The following is a 13441-nucleotide window of genomic DNA, read 5'->3' on the forward strand; positions in this document are numbered from 1 at the left end:
GCCAACCAGAAGCTGGCGTTTCAGACAGTGATCATCTAATTTATGGAGTCAGGTTAACACAGCTATTGCCACTCTGCCACTCACCCTTTCCTTGTGAACTGGTGTGCTCGCCTCTCCCAGGAGGATGGAACAGTTTAAGTACTTTTCCTTGATTTTCCATCGCATTTGCTCATTAACCTCTGGCATGTTCAATATATAACTCAACAGCATTATGTTTACCAAAAGACAGTTAAGAGACATAAAAACTTTTCTTGACATTTCTTTTTTAATGACCTGAGTACCCAACTTATAAGACGAGATGAAGTTTTGGAGTAGACGTCTACTGGTTGAACTGTCATGAGGATTAGGGTCATTTCATCTCACCTACGGTCCAGTGAAGGCATTCCCATCCTGCTCATGAATTTGGCAGGGAAGCAACTCGGATGTGGAAAATAGTAGCTTATTCCAAAAGGGCATTTAATACCCTGTTCACATGTGCTCAAAAATTATTGTTTAAGACTTCAAAACTCTGGGAAAGTATCAAATGAATTCTCATTGGGTAGTTGCATAATGAAATAAAGAGGTTAAACAATTTATGAGAAGCTACACAAATTGAATGGAAAGATCCCTTTCCCCATCACCTGTGTCTCTCAGAAGTCTAATCTATTATTTTCGGTGACTGCTACATACATTATCATAAGATTAGCTACTTCTTATGATATGTGTGTGGCAAAACTCATTTGAATTTATCAGGGTGGCAGCTGTTGGCTGGATTAATTGCTGCTTTTATCTAAAAAATTGAGTATTTCTGAGGTAAGAGTATTAATATGAAGAATGAAAAAACAGTAAATCATGAAAAGAAAGGGTATATAAATAATCACCCATGCATTTAAAAAATGATGGGACTACATGTTACATACTGAGTAATTTATTCTCGTTTTCTCTTTGTATCTTCTTTGGCAATTTTATTCGGTATCTTTAAAAAATTTGTTACAAATTAGTTTATTCAAACTAGGCAAGCACTGGCCCATTAGTCATTGGCCTTTCAAAAATAATCTAAACAGGGGTCCATAAACTATTGCCTGCAGACCAAATCTGGCCTCCTGCATGGTTTTTTTTTTTTTGTAAGTAAAATTTTTTGGAACTCAACCAATGTATTCATTTATTTATTGTTTATGACTGCTTTCACATTAAAACAGCAGAATTGAGTAGTTATGACAAAGTCTAAAATATTTACTTCATATAAATATAAAGAAATATATAGAAATCTTTTGGCCCTTTATAGAAAAAGTATGCCAACCCCTGATCTAAATAAACCATTCCGTCTCTTATTATTTTATGTGACAGTTTTACTCTATGGCCACACTTTTTACATTTCCCACCCTCTTTCCTATTAGATCTGCCCTTTTTTCCTACTTCAACAAATGTTTCAGTTTGCTAGAGCTGTCGGAGTGGAATATACCAGAAATGGGTTGGCTTTTAACAATGGGGATTTATTAACTTATAACTTACAGTTCTTAGGTCATGAAATTGTCCCAATTAAGGCATTAACAGGATACCCAGACTCTGAAGAAAGGCCACTGCCACATCTGGGCCACCTCTGTCACATGAGATGCACATGGCCAGCATCTGCTAGACCTTCGCTCCTGAGTTCTACTGCTTTCAGCTTCTGACTACAGTGGCTCTCTCTCTGAGCTTCTGTGGATCCTCTTTTAGCTCTTCCAGGGCTTTTCTCTCTCAGCTCCTCTGGGAGATTTTCCTGTGTGTTCCTTCTGCTTTTCTGTCTTTTATCCTCATAAAGGACTCCAGTAAGTATTAAGACCTTGTTGGGTGGGTCACATCTGAACTAAAACAACCTAATCAAAAGGTTTCACCGTCTACACCCACAGGAATGGGTTAAAAGAACATGGCCTTTTCTGGGGTATATAGCAGCTTCAAACCAGCACACCAAGACATCTATTTACTGTTGTTGTTTTTGGTTGTCTTCTTTTTCTAATAAATCTACCATGTTCTGTTTACTTACTTTTTCCTTCTCAGTCACCATCACAATGAATTCCATTGCAAATTTATTTAACCTAGAGAGGTAATTATATGGCCCAATCTCTGCATCGGGTCAATCCAAAGAAATATCAATGCAATAACAATGAAAAGATATAATAGAAAGAAAATTAAACATTTATGTAGGCTCTAAAGAAATTGCTAAAAAATCAGGGGAAGAAGGATGAATAATAGGGCATCTTCAAAATCCTCTATGCTCATGGCCACTATTCTCAATCTCCCAAACCAGACAGCTGTTAAGGTGTGCTGCCCAGCTCTCTCCTTAAAAGACAAGGCATTTTCTCCCCAGCTGCCAGGTGCTTCACGGGAACTGCTTTCAGCTGAAGGAAGCCATCTCACTCAAAATAATGCCTCTGTCTCGTAGGCATCCCACACCTAATGATAGGTGATAGGGGGATATTGGCTCCCTTGCCTCAATTGCAGCTGTACCACAATTCAACTTTTTCCTCTGCTCAAGCCTGCTTCTTTCTCTCTCCCTTGGGCTTTCCCTTCCTGAGAGCACTCCCCAATAAAAGTCAAATCTCTGTCTTAGAGTCTGTTTCCCAGGGTATCCAATGCAAGATGCTTCTCTCTTCAAACTCTCTTCTGTTCTCCTATTCTCATCACTCAAAGAGAAACTTCCTCCAAATCCAGCCTTTGTGTTTCTTTATTTCTCCCTTCTCACATTTTAGTTTTCTGACATTTGGGGGTTAGTTCCTTTTCTGTCAATGAAGTTCACTATTTTTTTCTTAAAATTTACTAATTTGGAATGAAGAAGAATCCATAACCTAGTTCCATAATTTATGCTAGTAAGTTTCAATTCCTTATTCTAAGCCTTCAAATTATTTCCTTATGGAAGGCAGTTTTGGAATATTAGGTCTAAATTTTTAAATGTTTCATTGTTTTATTTTTAACAGAAAACCTAACCAAAAAAAGAACATTAAAAATGGAACAAAAAAAATCATGCAAAAGTCTTTATATGATTTTCATATGATCAACTGCATAGTGAAATCTCTTCTGCAATAACATTTTACCCATGCAATAGCATTTTTTTTTGCAATAGCATTTTGATTCAAATGAAATACTCTAGTACAAAAGTTGGACAGCAAGGTGGTATAAGGCAGGGGGTGTAGGAAATTTTCTTATATCATTGAATTCTCCTCTACTGATCGGATGTTGCTAAAAAAAATGAAAAGAAAAACAAAATTAAATAAATTAGAAGGAAATCTTTGCAAGTTCATGAATTAGTTTGCATGCAGTACCTATGGAAGTTCTAGAATGATAGATAATCTTTTCCAAAGACCAAATGTTTAGCTTTGTGAAATTTCTAGCTCTGGCTCAAGTTAGCGTGAACAACTCATCTTTATTCTGCTTGAACTTAAAATTAAGAAAAAGTGGAAAAAAGGAATAACGTGAGATGAAGGGGAGGGATTATTATTATCAGATATTAAAATAATTTATATATATCTTCCATAATTAAACAATGTGGTATCAGGGAATGATTAGCCAGACAGACCAATAACACCAAATAAAAAGTACAGAAATATACTCCAAGGCATATGGAAATTTAATCTATGAAGAAAGACTCCATTTCATGGACTAGTGTTAAAGATGGGCTTTTAAAATAAGGTGGGTCGGGACAACTGGTTAGCCATTTGGAAAAAGGTAAAATTAGATCCGAATCTCATACCACACGCCATGATTAGTTCGAAATGGATCATAGAGTTAAATATTAAAAAAAATTTCTGATTATTTCTTTAGGATAAATACCCAAAAGTGACATTATAGGGGTAAAGAGTGAAAAAAAATGTAAAGCTCTTGATGCATATTAGCAAACCACTTTTAGAATTTTTTAAATTAATTTATAATCCCCATATATAGTTATGACAGTACCATTTCTATTGAAGTCTAGTCAAGAAATGTATATTCTCATTTTCAAAATAGTAATTTAACAGAATTTATGTGTGTGTGGTGCAGCTTAAACTTTAGGGCTCCACATTTGCCCCAGGTCTTTCAAGGCCTTGGGAAGGGTCCTAAATATGTGCTTATTAGAGTCAAATATTTTTGTAAAATTCACAAATGTAATTTTTTTTTCATGAAGAGGTCCCCCTAAATTACATAAGCTTCAGGTTCTGCAATACCTAGATTGGCTCAACATTCTATTAGTTTGGACTATATGAAATCGCCCTTTTAGTGTGTCACAAGGGGCAAATAACAGAAATTTCATATGGTTCAAATAATACATAGGTGATTTATGCAAATGTTTCTATAAGGAAAAGTTCTCTAATGATAGAATTACTAGGTCTAAGAGTACCAAAAATTTTAATTTGAATAGATATTGCCAGGTTGCCTTCTAAAAAGTTTGTATAAATGTCCATTTCCTTCAATGACAAATAAATGTGCACATTTCCCTTACAACCGTGGGTGTGAACCGGCATGACTGCAGGTAGTCCTGATTTATACTTGTTCTTCCAGGGTAACTATTAATAGTGCCCCGTTAACTCTCAAACAGGCCCTGGTTTGAATGATATGTGGTCACTGCAGTGTTACCCTTCTTTTAAACGTATATTTTCTCTCTCCCCTGGAGATCATTCTGGCCCCTAGGAGTCGGCAGCCTTCTAGAGGGCTCTAGCACTTCCTGCCCCAACTCAGTATTAATCTGCATGGACTACTTCAGGAGTCACAGAATTATGGGTATGTTTAGGGACTGCCTTTCTGCGCAGGCAGTGGCAGGAGGTAGCAGTTAAAGCATGCCTGTGTGATTAACCTTGTTGAAAAGCATACAACACTTGCATGCATTCAAAGTCAATTTGTAACTAGGTTGTAATCCAAGTAACAGCCCCGTAACTGTCTCATCTAACACACCCCGGATTTGATAAGAGGACCCTAGGGCTGGGTCAGGCAGCCTTCAGTGCTGAGAACTGTGATTCTCAGGGAGTAACAATGGATACCTACTGAAGACTTAGTGAGTGCCTGGGACAATTCTAAAAATTTTACCTGTAAAATTTCATTTTTTTTCTTCAGAGCTATCCATGATTAGTCACTATTATAGATAATATTAACAAATGAGCAACTAATGTACACAGAGGTTAAGATATTGCCCAATACACCATCACTAGTAAATGGAAAAGCCCAGATTTCAACTAAGGCAGCTTCACTTGGTTATTTCTCCATTTTCTGCAGCCTTATGCGATTACACATCTCCAGGCTCTGAGATTCTGCTCACTTTTTTTTTTCTTTTCTTTTCTTTCTTTCTTTCTTTTTTTTTTTTTGTTGCTGTTTACTTTTAACAGACTTGATTTCCATTTTCTTTCTTAACGATTCTGATTACCTTTCTGAAAAGCTGCTTACTAGGAAGGGAAACAAAGCATGCAGAAAATTCATGCAATATGACATGAAAGCTTACCGTTGTTTAAAAAACTTCTTTTTCTCTCTGGAAGAGGTTTCTTTTCAGTTATCCATCATATACTATGAGAAGAGAAAATAAATTTACCTATTCAAATTCTTTCTCAGAAAGGCCATCGAAGATTTACCTAATTTTTAAAAATGTCAAACACACAAAATATTTATAAATAATTAAAGGATTTCTATTCTGAGATTTTAATAATACTGGTATTTTAATATTTAGAGCTCAAGTGACGTAAGGTAGTATGAACTTGAATGAATTTGACAAAGAGGAAAAAGTAAAATATTTGGTGGGTGCTCCCAATCCTAGCTGTCCCCAGAGACAAGACATCTGTGAATGCTGAATGAAGCCCTAATACCAGCAAATCACCTTCTGAAGTCATTTTCTTGGAGAGAAGCACGGACCAACAAGCACGATACTACCACCACTCCTGGAAAATAACTCTCCATGTGGAGGGAGCATTGCGATCAAATAATACGCAGGTGTGCTTTACAGGCTCCATATTTTCCTGTTCCACAGGTCAGAGGTTCACTTACAGTAAGTGTCTCACATAAGCACTCCATGGCTTCCATTTCCAACAGATCACCAAGAACCTCCCAATATGTGAGACCAAGGGACACTCATGCAGACCTTTCTCCCTTGAGCTCTATTACACCATTGTCTACTGATTTCCCATCTTCTCAATTCCTTTCGAAGGGTCCTATTTCCTCTATTCAACCCCTGAATATAGGCGATCTGCTGGGTTCTCTCCTGGGCAGAAAACAATCCTGCTTTGTGAGTTTGAATGCACTTTATTCTCTGCAATGAATGTGGTATAACTAATTGTTCTCAATCTGTGAATAGATAGCTGTTTCTACTGAAAATCAATAAATACCCAACCTTGTATTCTTTTTAACGCATTCCTTTTGGACCAGTGTAATGTGGAATTTAACATGGAAGGAGAAAAAGTGAAATGCAGTAGAGTTCTCTACATTCCCTAGTTGATTTTGCCCCTGGAGGCAGCAATCACCCTGCACTCCAGCATCCTTCCTCTTCCGCAAATGTTTTTTTTTTGTATGCTGTTTGGTGGGGGTCATATTTCATTCTTTTGACATGTGAGTACCCTATTATTGTAGCACCAATTATTGAATTTTTGTTTGTTTCTTTCTTTCTTTCCTTGTTTGTTTTTTGGGAAGTACATGGGCCAGGAATTGAAAGCCAGGTCTCCTGCCTCGGCAAGTGAGAATTCTACCACTGAACTACCCTTGCACCCCATTCAAATACTTTTTTGAAACATCTCATCATCTCATTACAACCCCAAACAATTTCTACATAAAAAGAACAAGGAGAAGATGGCGGAAGAGAAAAGGCAACGCTCACTCCTCCACTATGGAACAACTGGAAAAGAGGCAGAAAACGACCAGGACAGCAGCTCTTGGGTTCAAGTGACCAGCGAAGGACCTTTGCATTATATAGGGAAGAACTGGATGAGAAAGCAGAGAAACTGTGCCTGGGAAGCTGGGGTGAGTGCTCAATTGCAACCACCCTGAGGCCCGCCATTGGGTGCCACTGGATTCTGCAGCTGAGGAGCGGCCCACTCCTCCCTCCGCTGCTGGCTGGAGGAGTCAGTCCTCTCAGCCCCACAGCCTGGAGTCCCCACATGGGAACCCAGGGACCAGCAGACTCATTTTATCCCCACACAGAGACCCTGCTGTGGTGCCCAGTGCCTACCCCCCATCCCTGAGGCAAACTGCTATGGGTGCATGATTTGGGGACACTGGGAAACTCTCCCCTCAGGAGGAGAGGGGGACACAGAGAAGTGCCAATCTGACTACTGGCTGTCAAGAGAGACTCGGGTTCCCACTGTCTCAATCCTTTCTCCACAGAGGCTCAGGGTGCCCACTGCATGTAGGAGCTGAGAGGTGAACATTGAAATGCATTGCAATGTCCAGTGCCTTCCCCCACCCCTTCGACCTGCAGGTGCATACCAGCCTGGGTCTTTCTGGTGGGGATAAAGCAGTGCACTCCTGGGCTGGCTGCTGGCTGGGGAAGTTGAACCTCTCAGGCCCATAGATTAAGGTCATTTCATGCAGGAGTCTGGAAGTCACCAGGCCCATTGCACTCACAAGTGAAGTTTCGGTGGAGGTGCACAGTGCCCACCCCTTCCAGCATGCACAGAAGCCTGTAACCTTGACTGAATTGTTGCCTGCTTGGGTCCCTGCCCATTGGGTTGCTGCAGTTTAGGGGCAGGTGGCGCTGTGGGAAAGAGGTGTCCCAAGAGTTCTACCTGCTGAGAAGACTGGGAAGGTGCAGTCTGGCAAGCTGCTTTTCTGCCTAACCTCTAACAGACTTCTGAAAAGGAGTGCAACCCTTGCATGAGGCCCCAGCCCTGAACTGGCTGGGAATTACTGACAAACCAAGTACCAAAGGAGACCTTCAACACAAACCCAAGCAATTACAAAATCTTAGGTGAGAAAGGAAAATCAACTTTCAAAATAACCTTATCAAGATAATCAAATGCGAAGAAACCAGCAAAAAAATCACAAAGCACATGAAGAAGCAAGAAGATATGGCAAGCCAAATGATCAAACTTAAAAAGTCAGAAGAAAACAGAACTTGGGAAAACTAATCAAAGATGTTCAAACAAATCTCATAAATAACTTCAATGAGATGGCCTAGGAGATAAAGGATATCAAGAAGACACTAAAAGAGCATAAAGAAGAATTTGAAAGAATAAAAAAATTATAGCACATCTTACAGAAATGAAATATACTGTAGATTAAATAAAAAATATACTAGAGACAGAGCAGCAGATTAGAAGAGGCAGAAGAAAGAATAAGTGAGCTAGAGGACAGAGCAACTTTGAACTCAAAAAACTTTTAACTCACAAAAGAACAAATGGTGAAAAAGATGGAAAAATTTGAATTGGATTTCAGGGAAATGTTTGGTAAAATGAAGCACAAAAATGTAAGAATCATTGGTGAACTAAAGAAGAGACAAGTAAAAGGTTAGGAATATTATTTGAGGAGATAACTGGGGCAAACTTCCCAAACTTTATAAAAGACATAAATATTAAAGTCAAAGAAGCCCAATGAACTCCAAATAGAATAAGTCCTAATAGGTCCATTCCAAGACAGATACTAATCAGAGTTTTGAATGCTAAAGAGGATGGAGTCATGAAAGCAGCAAGATAAAAGTGATTTTTTACCACATACAAGGGAAGCCACATAAGACTAAGTGCTGACTACTCATCAGGCACCATGTAGGTGAGAAGGCAGTGGAATGATATATTTAAGATCCCGAAAGAGAAAAGAACGCCAGCCAAGAATTTTTATTCAGGAACGCTACCCTTCAAAATGAGGGAGAGTTTAAAATTTTCACAGATAAACAAATTCTGAGAGAATCTGTTAACAAGAGACCTGCCCTACAAGAAACATTAAAGAGAGTTCTGGCCGCTGGAAAAAAAAAAAGAGGAAAAAGAGAGAGGTCTGTAGGAAAGTATAGAATTAAAGATTATTAGTAAGGGTAACTTAAAGGATAAAAAAGAGAGAGTCAGAAAAAAATAGATTGGACAAATAAAAACTAAAGGATACGATGGTTGAATCAAGCACTGCCTTTACAGAAATAACTTTGAATATTAATAGATTAAACTCCCCAATCAAAAGACACAGATTGAAAGAATGGATTTAAAAACTATGATCTATCTATATGGTGTTTATAAGAGACTCATCATAGATCCAAAGATACAAAGAGGTTGAAAGTGAAAGGATGGAAAAAAACATTCCACACAAGTAGAAACCAAAAGAAAGCTGGGGTAGCTATACTAATATCAGACAAAATAGACTTTAAAGGAAAAGATGTCAAAAAAGACAATGAAGGACACTTTATATTAATAAAAGGGGTAATTCATGAAGAAGAAACAGCATCATAAATGTTTATGCTCCCAATAAAGGAGTTCCAAAGTAGATGAGGCAAACACTGGAAAACTGAAGGGAGCAATAGACATTTCTACAATGATAGTAGAGAATTTCACCACACCACTCTTTCTAACAGATAGAATAACTAGACAGAGGATCAATAAGGAAATAGAGAACTAAATAAAATGATAAATGACTTAGACCTAACAGACATATATATATCATTGTACCCCAAAGCAGCAGCGTATACAGTCTTCTCAAGTGCTCATGGAACATTCTTCAGGATAGAGCATATGCCAGGACATGAAACAGGTCTTAACAATTTTTAAAAAATATTAAAATTATTCAAAGCACTTTCTCTGATCATAATGGAATGAAAGCTAGAAATCAAAAACCACTGAAGAACCAAATTTTCACAAATACATGAAGGTCAAGCAAGACTCTTAAAATTGCTCTCTTAAGCAATCAATGGGTCAAAGAAGAAACGTCAAGAGAAATCAGTAAATATCTCAAGATGAATGAAAATGACAATACAACATATCAAACCTATGGGATGCAGTGAAGGCAATACTGGGAGGGAAATTTATAGCTCTAAACACCTAAATTAAAAAGATCCTGGAACATGCAATGCGCTGCCCCCCCCCAAAGAAAAGGAATAAAGAGCTAAAACCAAAGACCTAATTGAATAACTGCTATAACTAGGAGAGAGCAGCAAACTAAACCTAAAGCAAATATAAGAAAAGAAATAACAAAAATAAAAGGAGAAATAAATGAATTGAAGGAAAAAAAAAAGAAACAGTCAGTAAAACAAAAAATTGGTTCTTTGAGAAGATCAAAAAAATTGACAAACCCTTACTTAGACAAAGTCAAAAAGAGAGAAGACACAAACAAATGAAATCAGAAATGAGAGGGGTGTCATTACCATGGGTCCAGAAGAAATAATAATAATAAAAAAAAAGAATAAGAGGATACAATGAACAATTGTATGCCAACAAACTATACAATTTAAATGAAATGAACAGTATCTTAGAAACACACAACCACCTATATTGACTTCAGAAGAAATAGAAGACCTCAACAAACCAATCACAAGTAAAGAGATTCATTCAATCTTCAAAAACATCCCTACAAAGAGAAGCCCAGGTCCAGATGGCTTCATAGAGGAATTTTACCAAACATTCCAAAAGAACTAACACCATTTTCTGCTCAAACTTTTCCAAAAAATTGAAGAAAAGGGAACATTACTTAACTCACCCTATGAAGCTAACATCATTCTAATACCAAAACCTGATAAAGATACTACAAGAAATAAAAACTACAGGCCAATTTCCCCAATGAATATAGATGAAAAAATTCTCAATAAAATATTTACAAATAGAATCCAATGGCACAATGAAAGAATTATACGCCATGACCAAGTGGGGTTATTTCAGGTATGCGTGGACAGTTCAATACAAGAGAATCAATTAAGGTAATGCAACACATTAACAAATCAAAAGGAAAAAAATACATGATCATCTCACTTGATACTGAAAAAGCATTTGACAATATTCAGCATCCTTTCTTGATGAAAACAGTTCAAAAGGTAGGAATCGAAGGAAATTTCTTCAATATGATAAAAGGCATATATGGAAAACCCACAGAAAACATGGTACTCATGTTTTCTAAGACTGGGAACAAGACAAGGATGCCCATTGTCACCACTATTATTCAACATTGTGCTAGAAGTTCTGGCTAGAGCAATTAGGTAAGAAAAAGAAATGTAAGTTATTCAAATGGGAAAGGAAGAAGTAAAGCTCTCAATATTTGCAGATGACATGATCCTATATTTAGAAAATCCTGAGAAATCTACGTCAAAACTACTTGAGTTAATAAACAAATTCAGCACAGTGGTGGAATACAAGATTAATGCACAAAAAGTGGTGCTATTTCTATACACTAATAATGAGCTAATTGAGGAGGCAATTAAGAAAAAAATTCCATTCACAATAGCAACTAAAAAATCAAGTATCTAGAAATAAACTTAACCGGGGATCTTAAGGACCTGTACACAGAAAACTACAAAACATTGCTAAAACAAATCAAAGATGACTTCAATAACAGGAAAGACACTCCATGATCATGCAAAGGAAGGCCAAATGATTTACAGATTTAATCAATACCAATCAAAATCCCAACAATCTATTTTGCAGACTTAAGTTAGTTATCACATTTATTTGGAAGGGAAAGGAGTCTCAAATGGCCAAAAATATTCTTAAAAAGAAGAAAGAAGTGGGAGGACTTAGACTTCCAGACTTTAAAAATTATAAAGCCACAGTGGTTCAAAACAGCATGGTACTGGCACAGGGCTAGACATTTAAAAATGGAATCAGATTAAGAGTTTAGAAATAGACACATCTATGTTCAATTGATTTTTGACAAGGTCGCCAAATCCACTGAACTGGGACAGAATAGCCTCTTCAGTAAATGGGGCTAGGAAAACTGGATCTCCATATCCAAAGGAATGAAAGAGGACCCTATATCACACCTTGTACAAAAACTAACTCAGAATAGATCAAAGACCCAACAAATATAAGAGCCAGTACTATAAAACTTCTAAAAGAAAATATCGGGAAATATTTTCAAGACCTAGTGAAAAGAGATGGTTTCCTAGACCTTACACCCAAAGCACAAGCAACACCAGAAAAAAATAGATAAATGCGGCTTCCTCAAAACTGAGTACTTTCGTGCTTCAACGGACCTTGTTAAAAGGGTGAAAACGCAGCCAACTCAGTAGGAGAGAATATTTGGTAAGTATATATCTGATAAGGGTATATATATATATGTATATATATATATACACTGGATATATATGAAGTAATCCTACAACTCAACAATAAAAGGACAAGCAATCCAATTATAAAATGGGCAAAAGATATGACTAGACATTTCTTCAAAGAGGAAATGCAAATGGATGAAAAGCACATGAAAAGATGTTCATCTTCATTAGCTATTAGGGAAATGCAAATCAAAACCACAATGAGATATCTATCATCTCACAGCAGTAAAATGGCAGCTATTAGACAAATAGGAAACTATAAGTGCTGGAGACAGTGTGAGGGAAATAGGAACACTTATTCACTGCTGGCGAGAATGTACAATGGTACAGTCACTGTGGAAGATAGTTTGGTAGTTCTTCAGAAAACTGAATATTGAATTGCTATGACCTGACAATTCCACTACTTAGTATATACCCTGGAGATTGAAAGCTGGGAAACGCACAGACATTTGCACACCGATGTTCATAGTGGCTTTATTCACAACTGCCAAAAGATGGAATCAATCAAAGTTTCCATCAACAGAGGATTGGATAAGCAAAATATTGTATATAGATACAATGAAATATGATGCAGCAGTAAGAAAGAATGAGGTCCCAAAGCATGCAGCAACATGGATGAACCTTGAGGACATAATGCTGAGTGAAGTAAGTCAGACACACAAGGACAGATAGTATATGATTTCAGTAATACGAACTAAGTAGAATATGTAAACGCAGAGACTTAAAACATAGAATACAGGGTACCTAGAGATATACAGAAGCTAGAGAAGGGGAAGTGGTTACTTAATATGTACAGAAATTTTGAAAAGATTGAGCTTAGATGTTTGGGAATGGATGGCGGTGAGTGTAGCTCATAATTGTGATTATAAGTAACAGTGCTGTATTGTAGGTGAATTTGGCTGAAAGGGGTTGCTTAGAGTCATGTATGTCACCAATTAACACTACAATATAATTAGTTCTTTCATAACCTAGTACAAATGCATGACACTTGTACAAAGAGTTAATAACAGAGTGATACATGGGGCAAAACTACCTATTGCAAGCTACAGACTATGTTTATTAGTAATAACTTCATATTGTTTCATTAACAATAATAGGTGCACCATACCAAGAGTAGGGGCTAATAATTGCAGGGGTGGATAGGAGAATTGTGGTGTTTGTGATTTTCTTTTATTATATCTGTCCGATTTTTTCTTTTTGGAGCAATGAAAATGGTCTAAAATTGAGTGTGGTGATAACTGCATAACTAGGTGATGATATTGTGACACACTGACTTTGGATGGAATATATGGTTAAGCGATATAT

The 13441-nt window shown here is 37.1% G+C and overlaps 1 protein-coding gene across 2 annotated transcripts in view; it reads right to left on the minus strand.

Annotated features, from left to right (window-relative positions):
• Window positions 1–2977: 2977 nt before the first annotated feature.
• PTTG1IP2 (PTTG1IP family member 2) overlaps window positions 2978–13441 on the minus strand; it is a 51170-nt gene continuing 40706 nt past the window's right edge. For both annotated transcript variants that reach the window (XM_077163241.1, XM_077163242.1), the window contains 2 exons: window positions 5423–5484; window positions 2978–3195 (listed from right to left, as the gene is read on the minus strand). In XM_077163241.1, the coding sequence (XP_077019356.1) occupies window positions 5471–5484 (14 nt within the window). In that variant the 3' untranslated portion in view covers window positions 2978–3195; window positions 5423–5470. The remainder of the gene's footprint in view (window positions 3196–5422; window positions 5485–13441) is intronic.

The sequence above is a fragment of the Tamandua tetradactyla genome, chromosome 1, assembly GCF_023851605.1.
Source record: "Tamandua tetradactyla isolate mTamTet1 chromosome 1, mTamTet1.pri, whole genome shotgun sequence".
In the NCBI taxonomy this organism is placed as follows: domain Eukaryota; kingdom Metazoa; phylum Chordata; class Mammalia; order Pilosa; family Myrmecophagidae; genus Tamandua; species Tamandua tetradactyla.